This window comes from Panthera tigris, chromosome B3 (assembly GCF_018350195.1).
Source record: "Panthera tigris isolate Pti1 chromosome B3, P.tigris_Pti1_mat1.1, whole genome shotgun sequence".
Classification (NCBI taxonomy): domain Eukaryota; kingdom Metazoa; phylum Chordata; class Mammalia; order Carnivora; family Felidae; genus Panthera; species Panthera tigris.
In genome coordinates, this window is record NC_056665.1 from 43866999 (window position 1) to 43888094 (window position 21096).

Genomic DNA, 21096 nt, shown 5'->3' on the forward strand with positions numbered 1-21096 from the left:
TAAAGCTCATTCCAAACTCAGTGTCACTTTGAGTTGCCAAGGTAGAGTTTTATATCTGGTTAGGAATTAGTCTGGGCTAACTCACCGCTGGATTCTGCTTGCTATTCTGAGTTCCACTGGGGCCATCAATATTGGCCCCAAAGCATGCCACGCTTATATTATTATTATTATTATTATTATTATTATTATTATTATTATTATTATTATTAACTGTTAGTTATGGACTTCTGCCTCTTCTCATGATTGATTTCTGGCTCTAGCCACCAACCCTCTCATATCTTTCATTACCAGGACAGAGCAGTAGCCTATGTTGAAGTGAGGAAAAGTGTTTTCTGTCTCTGGATTCATTTAGGAAGGTTTCACCTTAGTAAAGTAGTTAGAACCTGAAGGTACTCCAGAATTTGATGAGGGAGGCTTTTCAGTTTATATGTACAGCCCTTTCTCCCTGAGGTGTATACAGCCCCTGGAAGATGAGGACTGGATGCGTTGAAACTCCAGCTAGCATAATGGAAGAGAACATCCAGCCTATCTGAACATCTTCCCCCCGGACTCTCAGCCCTGTGGCTCGGTCTGATTGGCCCTGCTGAATTCTCCCATGGTGATGCTTGATTTTCATCCCGAAGAAGTTTCTCAGCCCCCATGCAAATAAATATTTAAGGAAAAGACTCCTCTTACTCCACGTACTATGTTTCTGAAGCTCTGTTCTCTCCCAGTGAGGACCTCCAAATCCTAAACATCAACCTAGTAAGAGAGAAGGCCTTCAGTAACAGCCGGGATAAATCTGGGGAAGGATAAATGTGGCAATGACATTATGGTTACCTTGTTTCAGCTCTCTTTTGATGGTTATGTGGTATTTGAAACATTACAAAGAACGGATGCCTTGTAAGGACTGTGCAACCCCTCAGGGCGAAACAAATGCTGCACCGAACATTGAGCTTAAGGTTCAGAATTAGTAGACACTCAATATAAATAATAGGGAAATCATAGCAGCCCAAGGATTGTTGTTATTGACCTTTCATTTTTCAAAGCAAACAAGATACTTTATATATCACTATATAAGAATGCAAAATGTATCCCTGCAGGCTTAACAAATCAATGGGACAGCAAAGCATTTTTAAAAATTAAAAAAAAAATTTTTTTTAATTTATCTATTTATTTTTGAGACAGAGAGAGCTGCGGGGAGGAGAGGGGAGAGAATCCCAATCAGGTTCTGCACTGTCAGTGCAGAGCCCGACAACAGGGCTCGAACCCATGAAACTGTGAAATCATGACCTGAGCCAAAATCAAGAGTTGGAAGCTTAACCGATGGAGCCACCCAGGTGCCCCAACAGCAAAGCATTTCGTAACAGGAGTTTGCCATGGACATTTTAACATGTTAGAAGATACTCTACTCACTGCTGCCTCATTTAAAATCTCTGTTATGTGAACTTTTCGACTGGCCTTGTATTTTGCATAATTCTAAATTTAGGGTCCCTGGGAAGGCAGTCTCCTTGTCATAACTACTGTATTGCTATTTATGTACTTCTGTGTGTCCTCATCTGTGAACATGTTGGGATAGCATGGTACCTTCTTAGTGGTGAGTCTCTGAATTTGCCACCTCCAGTTGGACAGCACTTGGAGGAAAGAGTTGGTGGAATATAGTAGTTTGCCAAATGAACTTCAAAATGAAGCAGAGTTTTGAAAATCAGTACCAGATCATGTGCCTGGGGCCTAGAGAAACCGAGGAGGTCCGAGGCAAAGTGCGTGCACAGGACTCTGAGGCTGCTGACTCCCCCTGGGCAGAATGATTCCAGAAGGCGTTTATGTAAAGTTTCTTGCCAAATAGGCACATAGGGCCCATAAATGTGTCCAGCGGTAGAAACCGTGGACCCTGGTGGTCTCTTTCGAGGGTGCCCTGGGGAAGACCGTGTTACTCGATGTCCTCTCAAGTTGCAGTGAGAAGAGACTGGAGGCAGGTTTGCTCACCCTTCCCCAGTGACATTGTCAGTACAGAGTCTACACTGTCTTCTCCTGGGACCCTACTACTACTACTACTACTACTACTATAAATATCGGGCCCCTGGTGGCTGCCTGATGAATACCTGTTGAGTTGATTTTCCTGAGCTGGAAGTCTCAGCCAGCAAGGTCAGGATAGTCTCCCCACACCCAGAGGGACTTGCCAGAATCCATCCCCTGCATAAAATGCTTCACATTAGCCTAGTTTCTCTCCAAAGCCCTTTTTCCCCTCCAACTTTATTTATTTGCGTCTGAGAGAAATCCTCAATTAGGAGAACATAAACTTGAACATTTGCATATCTTCCTTGTAGCAAAAAAGTGTGTCCCTCAGTTCAGAGCATTCTGCAGGCAGCTATAGATGAGAAGAGACCCAGAGCTGGTGGTGTGTGTCATGCCCCGATTCTGAACTCGGTGACCTTAACTCCTCTGTGGTGGGGGGGTTTGTAACCTAGAAACCAGCCAACGCTGCAAAGCAGGGTTTTTCCTCTCAGGGAGCCGTTGTTAAGCACACGAGACATATACCCGCTGCCCCACCCTACCTCACGTTACCACTCTCCCGAGCAAGGTTTTAATCATCTTTCAGCATGCCTACAAAACAAGGTAGAGTCGAGTCTACATAGGAGCAGCAGCAAGCCCTCCTGCTTCCTGGGCCTGGGTTCTAGATGCCAGATAGAAAACACGCAGAGTTCTTCAGTGATGAGCTCTTCCCACATGTCCAAGGAGAGGCCCTTCCTTCATCGCACATGAACCTCCAGGAAGCTGATCCACAGCTCACAAATGCCTATGAATGAGAAAGATCGACAGGTAAACTTTGCACCACTCTATGGTTTTCGAGGTAAGTCAACATTTGATACTGAGATAAGTAGATGTTTATCCGTTTGAATTCCCAGAACCATCGCTGCAGAATTTATCTGGTGACCAGATGACACTACTAGGCTAGCTTTTAATAAGTGAAATGTTCAGAGTGAAAAAATGGAATAGAAATACAGCCAGAACTCTGATATAAGAAGTCTCGTTATTATTCGGATGTACCTGTAATGTTGTCCAGTGCATAATTCTGTGGTACAGTAGCAAAGAAGAAGAATCTGATTTGATCTGGCTGATTAGCCTTTTGTTTCCCAGACAGTGAGCCAAGGCACCCTGGGCATTGCAGCAAACTCCAAAGAGTGCCAGGAAATATTTTCCAGTAGCTGAGGGAACTGTATCAATTCCTGACATCTCTCAGACATCGTGTGAACTATCAACTCCAGGCAGTTCACAGTTTCACTATTGGAATGCACGACATTCTTTTCAGTGATGTCATACCTTTGCGAAGTGAGGTTTCGGCAGTTGGTATAATATAAAATGGTACCACGTGGTGCAGTGTGGGGCAGGAAATGAGGGTGGGCCTTTCCACTCTAATGCCAGGGTGTCAGAAGTTGTGAAGTAAGTGCTTGTGATTACTTAACAATGAAACGAAAATCCTATTTTTATTTATGCGTACAGGTTTAAAAAAAAACTGCCCAATTGGTAGGACATACTTATTAAGTTATTGGGGCCTCATTAATACACAGAACTTTCAGTTTATCCCTTTTAGCCTAGGAGTGCTATAAAAAATTACTCCCGCATTAATCATGAAAGAAGAATGCTTGGGAACTTCTGGGTTAGACAGTACACAAGATAAATAATCGTTGTTTGTTATTGAATAAATGACAAGAAGTATCTATTGTGTGCTTACCACATATAGGCGTGATTTTAAAACTACAGAGACATGTATGTGAGATCCCTTTGCCCAAAGTTGGAGGAGGGAAGCAACAATATTAAGGATGTAGGATGTGCCAGAGCCAAAGACTTTACATGTTACCTTATTATATCTGTGTAAAAGCATACGAGGAAGGTTCTGTAGTCATCTTGTAGAATGTAAGATAGTTTCAGAAATAAGACAGTTGTCCAAACCACACATTGGTGGTGAGTAAACAGGCTCGTATTTGACCCAGCTCTATTTGATTCTGAAGCATATTCAGCCTTGTGCTTTCAGTATCTGGGACTATTGTCACAGCAAAATCGAAAGAGCAGTCCACGTGTCTCAATACAAATCAAGAAGATGCTGTTTTAGGACTCCCGTGACAATCCAAATAACTGTGTACTCTCAAGATACTGTGTTTATATTTTGCTGTGTTGATCAGTGTGGGAGCATACTTAATTCTGTGAGTGAATATTTTAATTCTTTTTCCCCCTAATTATGTGGTTAAACCATTTCACTTTGAAACATTTCATTTGGCAGACAGTAAATGACCCTTTTAATCTGGGTCTATGTGCCTTGTACCCAACAAAGTTAAAAAGCACCAAATGATGCCAGTTGGGTTGTGATTGTCAGGTTGTGTGATGTTCAAGCTTAACCCCTAGCAATTAAAGCAGCTCAGGGAAAGAACTTTCCATTCAGACTAAGGGGAAAAGGCTCTCTTACTCTTTTCAGGAAACAACTAAAATAATTCTGTGGCATATATGCTTTCCTGATCTTTGCATAAGGAAAAACAGGCTGTTGGGTGGAAGCTAGCATAACTCTGGGCTTCCCTTGCTGTCGTGTATTGGCTAGATTAGGGAGTCCTCAACAGCATCTTGAAAAAGAGTTTGACTTTGTGGTCTGACATTTGTATAATGGATATTCTGTACACACGTTCCCCACATTTTGTTGATTCAGAGATTACTCAAACTCCGTCCTGATAAAGCTGTATTTAATCTGGGTTTACTTAGTCGTTTGTTTAGTTTAAAGGGTGGAGAGTTGTTTTGGAAAGTGGGTTGCTACTTGCGCTGAAAAGGATTTTTGCTGACGTCCCTACCTGGTGAGATGGCGAGAGGCGGTTCCAGTAGATGGTCAAGCACGTCAGATGTCTATCAACCTAACCTTAAGAGAACCCCATGAAAGGAGTGTGGCTAAAAACTGCCGGGTTATGCTTGCTCAGGAAACTCCCTGTCTGGGTTACTTACCTTTCATTACTAACGTTTTACCCAGTCATTATACTGGATTTCCCCTTTTCCTCTCAGAAAATTAGTAATCATGTCATTTCCAATCCATATTTGTGCATTCAATCAGACAAGAGCTGTGAAGGCTCCGTGTCCATATTGGGACATATACGTTAGCATACTGCATGATAATCTGCTTTTGTCCTGCCCTGGTGGTCGGTGCCGTTCTTGTTCAGGACTTTTGAAAATGATGCATTTGTGTTTACTTTTCTGAGATCTTGCCTAGGAGATCCTAAAGCAGGATAGAAGAGGAGGCTGGAAAATGGCATGTGTAACATGTTTGCATTTGGCCTGCCCAGGGCAGCCTGGAGATGAAATGCTGTTCCTTGTTCCCCTTAAGTTGGATGTTGACCACCTCCGAACCCAGTGGTGGCTGAAGATGGTGTGAAGGTTAGGTGCTGCCCATGAGACTCCTTGCTACATGTCGTCTGCAAGTTCCAGGGACCATTTACTGTAGTCTCATCCTTCAGTAAGCCTGAGATCATGCCTTGCCCCTCACCCCATTCCCTACTTCCATGCCCTCCTATCAGATCCCTGAAAAATGGGCACTGGATAGAACTTCTTCACAGTAATTTTGAATAGCTGTCCTCGGAGCGCTTCACCATCTAACCCCGTGTGATGTTTCCCAAAAAGCATCGCCTCATTTTTCTGAAGAGTTCTACCCTGTCTGCCTTCCTGCCTCCATTTTAACCCTGTAGGACCTGAGCTATACAGAGGTTTATCAGCTTTGATTCCTCTTCTTTCTTGAACCTGGAACTAAGACCATCCCTCCAGTAAACAGAAGGCCTCCAAAGCCTGTAGTTCACCCTGAATCTACCCCCATTCATGCCTTGGAGTCACCAGAACTGGATTTGAATATGAGCTCTGTTAGTTAGTCATCGACAGCTTGACCAAGCCGAGCCTCTGCTTCTTTGGCTTATAGAGTAGAGAAAATAATGCCGCTTCATTGTGCTGTCACGTCTAATGTTGGGTGAGTTGTTGCATGTAAAATACCTAGCGCATCGTAGACACTCAAGAATTAGAGCTTCCTTTTTTAAACTTCATTTCTTGACTACTCCTTAGGATCCATCTTCGACATTTGCTCATCTAAGGTAAGGATAGGAGGAAGTAAGGATGTAAGGAAGCGTGGAATCTTGTCTCTAACTCAGTGGGCCTCGCCTATTCTTTTCAAAGGGTCTTGCCTTCCTTTCTTTCTCGTGGGCACAGTTTTGCTTTCCCAATTGCATGCCTTTGTGTTTAAGAGGAGGTAAATGAACTAAGATGTGGGACTATCCTTGCCAACTCTTAGGGGATCAAGTAAGTGTTGTGTGTGTAAGTGTCATCTGATCTCTGGGCAGGCGTTGTAAAATTTCCAGGTTTATATCTTCCATGTAAGCTTCATCTTTGCGAAGAAAGTACAATTTCATAAGAACTTCTACATAAATAAAATTCACAGATCACTTGGAAACAAGTGTCTCAGTTTGGGGCCCAAGAATATGTCTTCAGCCACAGCAAATCCAACCAGTGGATGTGGAACACAAAAACACAGGCTCTTCTCTGAGCAATGGTCTGTCGGACTGGGGGAAGCTTATCCTCACCCCCCAAAAATAGGCACTTGTGTCACCAAGATCATTAGTTCATGTTTTCCTTTGCCTATTCATCTAGCACTCATACCCCCTCCACTACAAGAGCCAGATTTGAGGCAACTGTTTAATGTGATCTTTACCAAAGTGGAGATTGTGTATACACCCTGATTACTCATTAATCCCATGGGCAAAAATCTGGAGATGTCACTTTTGAGGTAGGTAATGAGTATCAAGGCCCTGATATGTAATCAAGTCAGGGCAGACCTAGAGGGAGACTGGTAAGGCAGTGGGTAGAGATGCCTGTCGGCTGATGAATAGAGGAGGCAACCGGCAGCCCTTGGGGAACTCCTCTGGCCTTCTGTCTCCTTTTAATAACTGTTACTTAAGCTCTGCGGTCCTCTCTCCCAGGTGACTGGTATTCTCCTTGTTCTCACTGCTGCCATTAAACAACATGCACACGCGCGCACACACAAACGCTCACACGCACGTGTACTTGAGCATATGGTGACCCCCTCCTGGAGCTGCCCTTCCCAGGATGTGCCCTGTTTCTTTGTCTGTCCTCCACCTGAGGAGGATAATCTGTCCTGACCTCTCTTTCCCTGACCCACCAGCCTGCAATTAGGGGAACTCACATGACTGAGCCCTGTCTGGATGGCAAACCCCACTCAGTATGCTCTTCCTGTTTGTTTATTCACCTCTCAGGGGTAGGTATTCCTCTTCTTTTGTAAGTGACACAGCTGAGCTTCTTGGAGGTGACATGACTTGCCCAAGTTCACAGTCTTAGGAAAGGGTCTTGGCTTCCAGCTCAGGTCTGTATAACCCCAAGGCTACATTCTCTTGGCGATGTAACCAAAATAAGACTGGCTAAACTCTCCAGAGAGTCTTGTTGATTAAATAGATTTAATGGGTTGCCTCTTGGAATAATTTAATGTAAAAAGGGTATAGCTGTACCTAAAATATCATAAGGAGTTTTTAGTCATGAAATTTTAGGAATGAAGTAGATTGGGAAGGGAACTATTTGGGGGTTGGAATTTGGGGTCATTCCCTCATATTACACGGTGAGAAGGAATAACCTAAAACCAGGTCTGTAATAAGACTTGCTGTATGCATATCAGGAGAATATTTTTATTTGGCAATGGATTTGTTTTTTTGAGGGTCTCATGGTGGAAATGGGAAATTTAGAAACGTAGTCTGTTTCCAAGGGGGTAAGATCAATCTTTATTCACGCGTGGAGCATTTTGCAAGTGTGTTAGCTTTCCACTGATTGGCACTGGTGATGTCCAGGGTGCGTTAGCTTTGAGAGCTGATGGGAGAACAAAGGTTCGGGCAGAAAAAGTGGAGTGTGACCATCTGGGAGGCAGATCTGAAAATGGTCTTGCCAGGTCACCCTCTCACGGGGCTAAATGCCAGAGCGTCTCCAAGTGTTTCCAGTGTGAGTGGGTCTTTTCTATACACTGGCTTAATGAACACAGCCAGACCTCCCTAATCCAGTGATAGGAACCGCAGACACTGCTTGGAACTGTAACCCAAGTCCTGATTGATGGTTTTAAGAGAGTAAAACAGGAGACCCTTTACTGAGAGAATTAAAATGTGTACTCTGAGAAGGCTGCCTGTGAAAAAGTTCGATATTATCAACGTTTACCTTTCTCTAATTAAAAAAAGTAATCACCTACACATGTTTAAGGAAGAAGTTTAAGCTCTTCTCCTCGCTAAAAGAATAAATTGAGCAGTTAAATCTTGAGGAAAGAGACCACACGGAAAGAGGTGGAAAGCTGAAGTAAGACTACTAGCTTTTAATAGCCATTTATTAATTGTTCTTGGGGAAATTGCTGAAGGAGGAGAAGACAGTACTTGAGCCTGTGTATTGTGTGGGCAAGACTCTGGAACATGTACGGGGTGCCTGTCACAGTTGATTTCCAGCCACTGACTTTGCCGTGAATGACAGAGTGTATTTTATTTTATTTTATTCTATTTTTTAAAGAAGAAGGCTCAGCCTAAGGAAACGCTGTGCTTCCACAGGATGCCAAGCTCTTGAAAGAGCCGTTCTGAGAGGAGGGTGGGGGCAGGGAAAGTATATTTTCTAAGATTTTCCGATACTAAAACCCATTTACGACCGTTGAGGAAAATCTCTCTGACGGAGGATTTAGCTCTCGCTAATCCTTAAGTGACTTGTTTTGACAGAGCCTTTATAGGAGATTTTCTCAGTAACTTTGGTTTGCTCTAAAGGAGCAATTACCGATCTGTCCTCCAGCACCTTCTTGTTTTATGTTTTTATTTTTTTCCTGTTTAATGTGTGCCAATTAATGAACTTCATGTATGTTCCAAAATAGCAAGAGAATCCGATCAGAACTGTTTACTGTAGAAATTCAGGAACGTTTGGATTTTCTTGGATCTTCTGCTCTCTTTCTTGCCTCTGGGTATCAAGGACCTGGATTTCATTTCGTGTGTCATGTGGCCTTCTCAGCAGATTCTTTGACTCGAGCTTGTGGAAATCGAGCCCCACTTTCTATTTAGACTGCACTTTCTCTCCATAAAGACGTTTTTCCTCCTGCTTGAGGAACAAGCATGGGGACCCCGGGCTTTTAAGCCTCCCGGTGTTTGCTTTTGCTCAGATAGGCATTATCTTTTCCGAGGTGACTAAAGGAGCCGGAGCACGCGGCTCACCTCCCTGTTCAAGGGACCGCTGGTGCTATGACAACGGGGCCCTCACGTCTTGGCGCTTCCTGCTGTGGCTGTGAAGCGATGCTGAAATTCCACCCCACGTCCCATCTCCCACCTTGCCGCTGAGTCCCACCCCAGCAGAGGCCTCGGTGGGTCTTTCCAGCCCACAGGTTCCCAAAGTGCGGTTTCCCAGACTGGCGGCATCAGCACCACCTGAGAACTGGTTAGAAATGTGGATTCTCGGGCGCCTGGGGGGCTCAGTCGGTTGGGCCACCGACTTTGGCTCAGGTCATGATCTCGCGGCCTGTGAGTTCGAGCCCCACGTCCGGCTCTGTGCTGACAGCTCAGAGCCTGGAGCCTGTTTCAGATTCTGTGTCTCCCTCTCTCTCTCTGACCCTCCCCTGTTCATGCTCTCTCTCTGTCTCAAAAATAAATAAATGTAAAAAAAAAAAAGAAATGTGGATTCTCAGGCCCCACCCCGGACCTGCTGAATCAGAAAACCAAGGAGCAGGGCCTACCCAGCGGTCTGGGGCTTGGCACACTTTCACGGGGATTCTGACTCGAGCTCACGTTTGAGAGGCCCTGTTTTCTAGTCCCTCGGCCTGTCTTGTTTGCAGGAAGGAAAGAGCAAAGGAGCCACCCTCCTAAAGAACCACCCCCCACTCCCTCAGACTGCCCCCCCCCCCCACATTCGTGACTCCACACTCAGTTTTGGTGACTTCGAAAGTTTCATCTGCACAGTTGGGTTTCTGGTCCTAATTTATGGTTGGGTTCACTGTACCTTTTTTTTTTTTTTTTTTTTTTTTTTCTAAATTTCATTAAGCCGTGCCAGTGACATGGTGATTACTGTTAGGGTGTGGCAGGAGAGATTTATGAGTTTTCACAAAAGTGGCCAAAACTCTAGGCGGGCATTAACATACTGAGTTTTAAATTATTCTTGGGACTTTTTTGAAAGCCGCCTGCTTTAATCCTCTTGTCAGGGAGCTGCCGAGTTAAAAAATGATCACCGAAGCAGCTTTGCCAGCTTCACAGGGAAAGTCAGCCGTGAGAGCTCTTCCCTGGAAGAGCTGTCTCTGGGCCCATGTGGCCAATGAAGATAGTTTTTAGAGAAAGTGAGCAGCCATGACATTGGTTCTGAGGAGAGGAGCATTATGGGAGGCCTCTTGGGGGTGAGCATGGGGTCACCCTGTAGGTACCGCAGTGTTCACGCCGCTCCTGACGGGGTGACAGCAGCCCAGTCTCTGTGGACTGGATTGGAGACCTGGGAGGGCAGGATGCGGGTCCTGCTTCTCTCCTCACAAGTAGCGTGACCTTGGGCATTAGCGTTTCTGACTTTGGGTTTCTTCATGTACAAAATAGAGGAGGTTATACCAGGTGACTTCTAAGGGTCCTTTCAGCTTTAAAATTTATGACTCTGGGATTCCTTCTCTCATCTGCCTCCCTGCACCATCCTTCCCCTTGTGTACAGAAGCAGTCGAATTTATTGATCCCTCAGAGGCTGTGCCACCCACTTCTCCTTCCTCTATGCCCCTTTGTCCCTTGAGAGCCTCTTGTAGGGCTTGAAAAAAATAAAAACACATACAGTGGACACTTCTCTTCAGCTGCTCAGAAGTCACCTGCAAATCGGCTTCTTGAATTTCATACGGAGGGGTGAGGTGGGCACCCAAAGATGACAGAGTCTGAGTTGGGCAGGGTAGGGGTTTCATTATCCAGAAGTCCTTCAGAGAAACTTGAAATGAAAACATACAATAATACTGTCTTCCCTCAGAAAATCAGGACTCCCGGCCTAATCCCATTCCCACTTGCCCTGTCCTCTGAAGAAACCGAGCTGCTAAAAACACAGCGGAGGTGAGACAGAGGACATGGTTGCTAATTGCTGTTGAGCATTCTGGGAGAGGGGGTTTAGGGAATGTCCTATCAGCATCTCACATTTGCCTCCAGTTCTGGGAATTCTCCCGTCTTTGGTTAGAGCCGTGTCCTTGGGTAACCTGGCCAAGCGGGCCATTTGCTGTTGAAGCGCATAAAGGCAGACATCCTCTTGATTCCCTTCAGCCCATTTAACCAAACTGAAGGTTAAAGGTTAGACGACCCTTTGCAAGCTGGGGCCGTGCTGGGAGAATTCATCTCACATCCCAAATTCTCACGGGAGCATGAGATGGGAGGAGAGGGGGTCGTCAAGCACGTGTTGCATATCGCCACTTACTGTCTCAGGAAAGTGCTTTTCACGATCCTGTAAGATGTCCCAGGTAAACTTAAGGACAGTAGTAACGTGACAGCTTCTTGTCAGACTGAGCGCATGCCAGCTTTCCTTCTCTTTATGCCCTGTAGCCTCCCGAAACTGGAAGCCACTGGAAAATTCCTTTCACGATAAGGCAGGGAAAGAGTTCCTCTCGTGAAACCATTCTGAGTATATTTCCTTCTCAGGAAAGTTTCCGATTCCTGGGTGAGGAGTGAAATACAAAGTGGGGAAAGGTAGCTTCAACTTGCTTTAGGCTTTTTCCCTGACACGGAGGAGCGTATTTGTGATATACCGGGAGAGTCCGCTAGCTCCGAAGTCTTCATTTCACATTGGGTAACAGGCCCTGTCAGTGCCAACGGTGCCAACTGGAGACGAGCATAAGGGCAGGGACTTGGGGAGGCTTAGGCGTTAGGAAACATTGTAAGACACGGGTTCAGGCAGGTGGTGCCCAAGCACTGAACTCTTGTTTCTCTTCGCTGGCTCCATCGCCGTGTAATTGTTCCCGTCCTCTGAAAAGAGCTAAGAATTTATGAAGAGTTGCAGTATTCCAGATTAGAGTCCTCGAGAATCTTATTTCAAAGGAGCACTGGGTTAAGGAATCCCAAGACCTGGTCTTCTGTTGGGATTTTGCTGTCAACCAGCCTTGTGATGCTGGCTGGATATTTTCCTTTCAGCCTCGGGTTCCTCATCTGCCCATTGAGGATGTTGGTCTAGAGCACAAATGGCAAATGATGGCCCGTGCCCTGAAGTGGCTCCTTAACCAGAGTATAGCATTCTTTCCTTGTGATTCCAGGTGAGGCCTCAGAATCCCTCTCAACACAGTGCCTCCAAGCAGCCATGACCCTTTCAGAGTTGAGAGTTGACCCTTTGCATGAAAATGTTTTGCCATCTTTCTTAGAAGCTTGGAAATGGGCGTGATGTCACCAGAGCATGTAGGAGTGGTACTTCACTAGGCCTTGAGGTTTGGGGAGCAAGGAAGGCTTCCAGGAGGAGGCAACTCCAGAGCTAAATCTTGGAAAATGCAAGACCAGGGCTTGGGAGAAAGGGTCATCTGGGTACAGAGAACACAAGGAATAAAGACAAGAATGGAGAAAAACACACAGTCTGCTGCATTTTTATTTTGATGGCATATAAGGTGTCACATGTGGGACAGCAGGAGATGAGGCTGGAAAGAAGGGAAGAGATCAGATCAAGGAGGGTCTTGGAGACCAAGCTTTGGAGGTGTGGTTTTGCTGACCTGTCTCTTGTCTTTCATGCCCCAGCCTTGCCCCTCTCATGCTGGCTGGTGGTTTCTGAGTCTGTACCTCTCTGCTTCTGTCTTTTGTTACCCATTTGACCCTTCAGTTGTCCCTGGCTCTGACTCTCTCTGTGGCTAACATTGTTCCTCTCCTGACCTCTGTCCATGTGACCTAACCAGGTACTGACCCCTTGACCGGAGGCCCACCCCAGATGCTTGTCTGTTCTTCAACGTTCTGAGCAGCTCCGCATCCAATTTCTCTACTTTGTGTGTACATCTTATTCTTCGCTGACCCCTTACTCTCTCCCACTGCACACACACACGCACACACGCGCGCACACACACGCTAGATCTGAAGCTTACATCAAGGGCACTTAAGAAATATTACATAATGACAGCTTTCTTCAGATAGAGTTTGGGCCAGTTAGAAAAAGAAAAATGGGCTCATTTGCAGGATCATATCAGCTCGCACATGGAAGAGGGTCTTTTGAGGCTCTAATGGGCAGGCAGCTGATTCTGACAGCAGAATTCTGGGTCCTTGATCTTCCCAAGACATCTCCCCCCTGTTTTGAACATTAGCTGTGGTGTGGGTCCTTCCCACGGAGAACTGTGAATCCTATTCAGCCGCCTCCTTGTGATTTGGACACGAACAGGGAGCTTTCTCTGTCTACTTAATTCCCTTTGAAAGCTTTCTCGTCCCACTATTGGGCACTTCAGAGAGAGCACTGCATTAATATCTTCTGCTCTGGTTTCAACTTGGTATGGTTTTGTGATCTTAAAATAGATGGAATTACCACGGCAAGCATTGTTCTGCCTTGAACTTAAAGTCTCAAGAGCAAGTACTTCTAAAAAAGTTAATCCTTTTCTTATTTGCAAGGATTCTGGACTGCAGTTTACAAAGAAATATGCTAAATTATTTATAATCCAGGATTATTGCAATACCAAAGATTTCCTTGCATAACATCCCAGCTCCGCTAAAATGGCACAAACAGAACAGCCATCGGCCACACCTTATCTCAGCTGCTCTCTGTGGTCCCTGCAAAGGGGCCCCGGAGCCAAGCGCCCTGACCATGGGAGCACATGTTCTCCGAAGCATCACCCTCCATGGCTCACACGCTCATATTTCTGCTGCTGGGGCCTCCGGATAAGAGAAAAGCTGGGATGGTGTGGACAGGCAGCATCCTTCTTAATAGCAAACATATCGTTTCTTAAAACGTGTACCCGCATTCTTCTGAGAGGAGCTCGGATGGGCAATAGTTAAAAAGCGGTATTAATGAGACATTTTAGAAACATGCAGTCTTCTAGGCCCATGTCCACAATTAATTTTGAGAAAACTCATTGAGCTCCCAGTTTGCACGGATGTAGAGTCGGGAGTTTAGGATAAATGATCCTGAAAGTGCCTTCAGTTCTAACAGCAGGTAGCTTGAAACAAGTACTGACCTAATGCACAGATGCTTCTGTGTCCGGCACAGATCATTGGAAAATAAGACGGTGACATCTGAGTTACTCATTGTGGGAAGATGGAGCCTGAGAATCCTAATCCCTGCCGTGAGTAGTGAACCTTCTAGAATCCATGTATATATGTATAATACATTTCCTCTATTTTCAAAATCGGGAAATTACTTGATGATGTTTTATAATCTCTTACCTTTTATAAGTCATTTCCAGGTTTCAGAAGTAATCTTCTTATACTTTTAAGGTATTTTTACATCCGTTGCCATCCATCGGGGTTGTTATGATTCACATTTCCTGCAGCAGTGTGTGGGTTCCACCTGGTATAAATTTAAGTCTGCTAACGGACACAGGTGAAGGAGGCAAGACAGCACTTTGTGTTTTCCCGGCCTGCGTCTGCCGCCCTTAGACGTTTTAACTTGGGAGATTTGGTATCTTTGCCTGCAAGGGAGGCCAGATCTAAATTCCAGGGGGACGTGGTGCCTCTTGAGCATCCTCCCCACACAGAGGTGCTCCCATTTCAGCTCACCACAAGGCCTCAGACGCCTGTCTGGTGCAGCGGTCCCTCTCCCCAACTCGTGAGCTTTCGACTGTCTAGAACCTCGACTTTGGCTGTCTCCCAAATCCATGTGTGTCCCAGTACTCACTCACAGGTCTGCGGGGCAGTGAAGCCTGTTCACCGGGGTTCTGGGAGGAAAATGAACTAATAAGGGTCACATGCCTACGATGCCTCCTGGTCTGTGGGTGTTCCAGAAAGGTTGATTCCTTTCCCTCCCGCCCTGTCTCGCTTTCACTCTCAGCACCAGTTTCCTCCTCTGCCAAAGGAGGCTGGACTAAGCAATCAGTCACTCAGCCAACAGTTAGGCACATCTCTCTCTACCAAGAACTGTGCAGCATGTGCTGGATGCACAGCCCCAGAGGACCTAGTTCCTGCTGCCAAGAAGATCGTAGCAAAGTGGGAAGTAGCCAGCTCCTTCCAGGGTGGTGGTGGGGCATACATAGGATGCTCATGGGACCGTGCGTGGGAGGCAGACTTAATCCCAGGGCTGAGGCCTGGCAAGGAAGGGTCAGGAAAGGTACCTCTGAGGTAGCCCTCTTATTCTTAGCATCTCTTAGCTGTGATCATCTTCTGGGCTCCAGTGAGTATACATTGACAATATACTGTCTTTCTTTCTGTGCTGAAGGTCCATTCCCTGCTGCCACCATCCCACTCCTCTGAGCAGAAGGGGTGTTAGGGGCCAATCTGTCTAGTCTGTCTGCCCCGGGACCCCCAGGGAAGGAGGCTTGTTGCCATCTCAGGAAAGACTTGCAAAGTGGCGGGCTCCCGTCACACAGGGCACTGACAGCTTTGGTCTTTGCTGCTGTCTAGAATTGACAAACACTTGCCTGGAAGCTTAAAGGGAAAGAAAATCTTGAGGTGAGCCAGAAAAGCACCCAGCGTTAGGAGCGCTGGAGGACAGGTGAGACAACAGCAACAAAACCAGGGAACACTTGCTCAGAGGAAGTGCTGTGAATCAAGCCAGTGAAACCATTGCATGACCGGGTGTGTGTATGAAGCCAGGGGAGAGAGAACAGCTCCAGGGCAGGAGCCTGGTTGATGAGGTGAGGGTTGCAGAGCAAGACAGGGACAGAGAGAGACCACCTTGGAGCTCCCCACAAAGGCTCTCACTAGCCTTCTTTGTAGGTGGTCATGATGAGACTCCATGAAGTGTTAGACCATATGAAGGAAGCTCCGAGGAGTCTGGCTGCTCTTGGGTGAGACAGAATGTCATCTCCTGCTTATCACCGCAGCCAGGCACAGGTGAGGCCGTGGTGTGGCACTTGCGAGGGAACAGCTCCAAGCCTGCCTTAGTACGTGAGAACAACCAGCCTTTCAAGCTAGCACTGTCTTGCACCAGAGAGAGTGAGCTATTTTTAAAAGCTCCTTCCCTACCTTCTGCCCATCCAAATGCCAAATAACCACGCGCGTATAACCCTAAAGAAAGAAATAGATGGCCCCGAAGTCACATCAAAAGTGCCTGTAAAGATACTTTTTTCTACCTATTGTATACTCGTGCTCCTTTGCCTTTTCCTTGTGTCTCTTTCTGCTCTTCTGCTCTTGTCTATAATATGTAGAGCACTTTGCTTTCCCGAACCTGGTTTTAATCCTGGCAAGGGTCTTCAATAATGCTGAGCCTTCTGAAATTCCTTTAAAACCGCAGTTTGGCTGCCTTTTATCATGAACCAGGCGTGCACCCTAGTGACAGCATGATAGAGTAGGAACAAGAGAATGTCTTCACAACTGACCAAATAACTAGATCCCTTCAGGCCGTGAAGGGTTGCAAATCTGATATGCTTAACATCTCTGTTAAAAGATCATAGAGGCACTTGAAACCTTTTTACTAATTCCAGCTCGCTCTCACTCTCGCTCTCTCATTTTTTTCTCTCCTCTCAGCTCTGGCACAGGAAAGTACAGTGCTGACAAAGAAGCCAGCTTTCTTTTGACCTGTCTTGGTTTTTATTTGCAACAACCTGATGAAGAGCAGATCACTTCCAGAAGCAGTATAAACTATTGAGGAAGGCAGTCTTGTGGTCCAGGAGCAGAAGGGAGATAGTCACAGATGATGTTGTTCTAGGAGGCTGTTAGGTTTAAATGTGGTGACCACAAGTCTCGTCTGGACTTTGGAAATGGTAGGGATTTTAGAGTTGTTAGTTGTCTTCCAAGTCTGTGCCACAAACACTTAGCAAGTCTGTGCCAAACCATTCCAGAAGGGACCCAGTTGTCTACGAAGAAGTCGTGGCCGTAAAACACATTCATTGCAAAACCTAGATGATGGCGTACTAATTTTAGTAATGGCTTAAGTTGTTCTTGAAGAGTTTTAATAAAGCCTTTCATCACCCATATAAATCGTTTATGCAGGAGAATTTGCTTTTTTCATTACTGTAGACCCACCTCAGGTGGAGATCAAAGCTGTCTATATTGACTAAGCAAATGAGTTGAAATGTTTTTCAGGAGGAATTGAAATCCATGGTTATAACTGGGTGGCCCTTGGCAGGCCGACTCTATAAGGAGTTTAACATAAGCAAGTGTAAGGAAAGGTTCCACAGGAACCACCCAGGCATGGAATTTGGTCCTTTCATGTGGGATATTCCTACACTCGGTTGTAGGCAGAACCGTTGCAGTGTAAAGCCTTTGAGACCTACTTATGCTTCAACCCTGGTGAGCTATGAGATGAGAGGGAGGAAAGTTACAGAGGGGTCCCAGCCTAGTCATGTAACTGGATCCTATATTAGAACCTTCTGGCTTTTTCTTTCTTTCCTCCATTTTCAGGGCCTCTCTACATCTTTTTGTTTGTTTGTTTGTTTGTTTGTTTTAATGTCTCTATTATGGGTGTTTAGATGGTTTGCCTTCTATCAAATCATGCTGTCTGATGTAGTTGGGGGAAATGCTGTCTCTGTACGTAACAAGTTCTTGTCTGCCTTTCCCTTTAAGGACCTTCTGCATACCAGATGGAATTCTTTTAAAGATGCCCTCTATTTGGGGAAGCTCTAGCAGGGAGTTGGGTTGCGATATAAACAAGACAAATAGGCAGTCATTTGCCTGGAACAGTCAGAGTGTCCAGGAAATGAGGTGGCAGAGAAACAAGCTGATATTCAGACACAAGAGGCAAGGCTGGGTCGAGTGCTGTGGGGATCACAGCCTGTGGAAGCCTCTGCCTGTGAGCCACGCTCTGTGCTCCGTGCTTTACATTTGCTTTCTCATATAACACTCAGAACAACTCCATCAAGTAGGGGTCATTATCCATGTTTTGCAGATGAGGAAGTTGAGGCTCAAAGAGGATTATAACTGCCTGAGTCAGCTACTAGCCAAGTGGCAGAGCAGGACAGACACTACTTGCATTGTCTTGCATTTCAAGCACAGACTATATTTTATCTCTTATTTCAGATGGGTGGGTAGGTAGGTAGACAAATAGGTAGATGGATAGATGGATTTATTTATTTCTGAGGCAAAACTCATAGTGAAAACTAACAGCCATTGTAAGCCTCTTGCCTAGACTATCTCTTATTATGTAACATGCTACCCCAAAACTTTGGAACTGAAGAATAAAACCATTTTATTCGATGTCACATTTTTTGTGGGTTTGGGATCCAGGCAAAGCTCAGCAAGGCAATTGTGCTGTTTTGCGTGACATCACATGGAGTCACTTGTCGGTTTTCACCTACAGCCGCGCTGGTCTGAAGGGTCTATAGTGGCCTCACTTGTGTGTTCAGTAGCATGGCAGGGACAGCTGGAAATCTAGGGCTCAGTTGGGCTCCCCTCCTTCATGTGTTCCTACGTCATCTCCACATGGCCCTACCACAGAGTAGTCGGACTTACTACATGTCACTTCGGGGCTCCAAGAAAAGCTGGTGGAAGCCACCAGTCTTCTCGGAGAATGAGCCCCAAACAGGCATAGCTTCATTTCTGCTCTACCCTCCTGGTGAAAGCACCACAGGGTAGCCTAGATCCAAGGAGAGAAGAAATCAACCCCACTTCTGAATGGAGGGAATACCAAAGAACTTGGAGCTATCCTTCATCTGCCACAATCCCATATGTTCTTTGCATGGAATCAAGCGAAAGACTGCTTTTTAGGGGCCAGCTGTGAAGAAAGCCACATTCATTTTTGTGGCCTGCTACCTTCAGTGACTCCTGCCTTTGTCTCACCCTTCCTCTATGTCCCTAAAACCTGTGCTCAAGAAAGATGAGACACCTATGACTCACATTCCCTTTGGGGGACCGTTTTCAGCGTGAGCTCTATTTCTCATCGGGGCACAGAGGATTTTTTTCTTGTTAAAGGAATGTGTTGCTTCTCTATGTTTTGGAGAAATCAAGAAGGCAAGAGAGAATGGGTTTGGGCAGAGGGTCCTCGACAGTCTGTGAACTCCAGCTTATGCTACCTTAAGAGAGTGATTGCTTGAGTCCGCTCCTTCTAGTAAGGTGTGCACATGCTCCCTGTCTCTCTTTCTCTGTTTCTCTCTTTTCTCCTTCTGTGACTCTTCCACTCTCTCTCTCCATGCACACATGCTGATTTATACTTCTAGGTTTGTTTATTTTCTTCAGTCGCCCCACCAGGATGACCACAAGTAGTCAAATATATAAAATGATTGCACTTTTTTTTTTCCTACCTAAGTGACATAAGGATCTAACCATTCCAAGAAAAGGGCAGATGACATTTTTCAGGGTTGCTGTCCCAATGAGGCATTTGTGAAAAGGGAAAAAAAAAAGTTCTACAAAGGCTGTGAGAATTATATTCATGGGTCTGGGTTAACACTGGTCTTTTTAGGTTGTTCCAGAAGCTAGCCTCTCATGTCTGTGTCATTTTCTTCTTCTTCTCTCTCTCTCTCTCTCTTTGGGATACTTTTTTCTGTTCTATTTTGAGCACCACAGCATAGCTCTTTTATTCCATTTGTCAGCTGCAGACGCACATCCAGTTGAAAAGCACCCCCAGCCTCCACTGCCACAATGCCTCTGATCTTGTGGCCACTGGAGCCTCTGACCACATGAGTCTGTTGATTTGTGGCTTCTCTGTTGTTTTAGCTCTTGGTGTTACCAGTGGGAGAAAGGCTCAAGTGAGGGAAGAATGCAGAAAGAGTAAACCAGTTATAACAAAGGACTGACTGCTGCCGGTCCAGTGGGTTATTATAATCCCCATATTTTGAATCCATGGTAGCTGTATCATTGCATCCCTCAGTTGCGTCATGGAACGGGCTTCCCAAGCACTGAATGTCCTTTCATATGCCCTTGCCTACTGCATTTTTCCCCTTCCTTACTTAGGTTCTACTATGTTCTTTTATTTATTTTTTTGCAATAGCAAAATAATCTACATATTCTTTTCTGTTTATAAAAGTAATACAAACTCATTAGAGAATCTTTGAAAAACAGAGAAAAATAAAAGGATACAGATTATGATAATGTCACTCATTGGCAGTCATGTCCATCCATTCATTTCATCCATTCAACACTAATTTTTAGATACGTACCAGGAATACAGAAGTGCGGAAGGAACCAAAAAGGGCAAGATCCTTGGACTCATAGACTTTAGTTTAATGGGGACCCCAATGCTAGAACAATAAAAACATGACTTTGAGCAGCTGTATAGCATTCCATCGTTTGTATATATGTGGGGTTTGATTAACACTGTCTTTTTCCATAATTTGTTTTATCAAGCCAAGCTAGAATTTATTACACTAATCACATACTATTAGATATTTGTATTATTTTCAGTGTTTTTTATTATAAATAAAGCTTCACTTCATATTCTGGTAAGTGAATCTTTGAAATTCTTTGGGACAAATTTCCTATAGGATGATCAAAAACTGAATGTGTTTAAGACTCTGAATATATATTTCCGGTTCGTTTTCGAGAAACAGCCACATTTGTACCACTTACCCAACCCCACCCTACCACCTCGGATGCTGGTCTTGCCATACTCTTGCCAGCAATGAATACTAACTAGTCAAGCTGACTTTCACTTTAGTTCATACAGTCTTTCAAAGTGAAAACAGTGTGTTATGTTTTTTGCTTATAAAAGCACTAAATGCTTACTGTAAAAGCAGAACAAAAATAACAAACCAAATAAATCCAGGCTGGACATCTCAGAACAAAGGAGAAAAATGAGCACACCCCTATTTACAGATAATCACAGATTACATTTAGGTATGTATCCTTTCTTCTGAGGTTAAGTGCCATTTTAAGAGCAATTCCTTTCAGAAAAAAACGTGCTCTAGGGAAGACTCATACAACCAGCTAACCTGGATGCCTTGCTTTGCTCTGTTACTACCTGGCTGAATTCTCCCAGTCTAACTATCCCTCCCTAGGCTTCAGTATCTTCATCTGTGAAATGAGAGGTTGGCCCACCAGATTTTTATCATGGTGTTTCTTTTAGGCCAGAGTTTCTCAACGTAAGCACTATCGGCATTGAAGG

The 21096-nt window shown here is 45.1% G+C and overlaps 1 protein-coding gene across 2 annotated transcripts in view; it reads left to right on the forward strand.

Annotated features, from left to right (window-relative positions):
- Nucleotides 1-21096, forward strand: part of RORA (RAR related orphan receptor A) — a 712209-nt gene that overhangs the window by 311701 nt on the left and 379412 nt on the right. Inside the window, exon 1 of one of the 2 annotated variants that reach the window (XM_042988729.1) lies at nucleotides 2342-2830. The exons of the other annotated variant lie outside the window; for it this stretch is intronic. Coding sequence (XP_042844663.1) covers nucleotides 2773-2830 — 58 coding nt within the window. The 5' untranslated portion in view covers nucleotides 2342-2772. Of the gene's footprint in view, nucleotides 1-2341; nucleotides 2831-21096 lie in introns of those variants that run through there. 2 annotated transcript variants of the gene reach the window in all.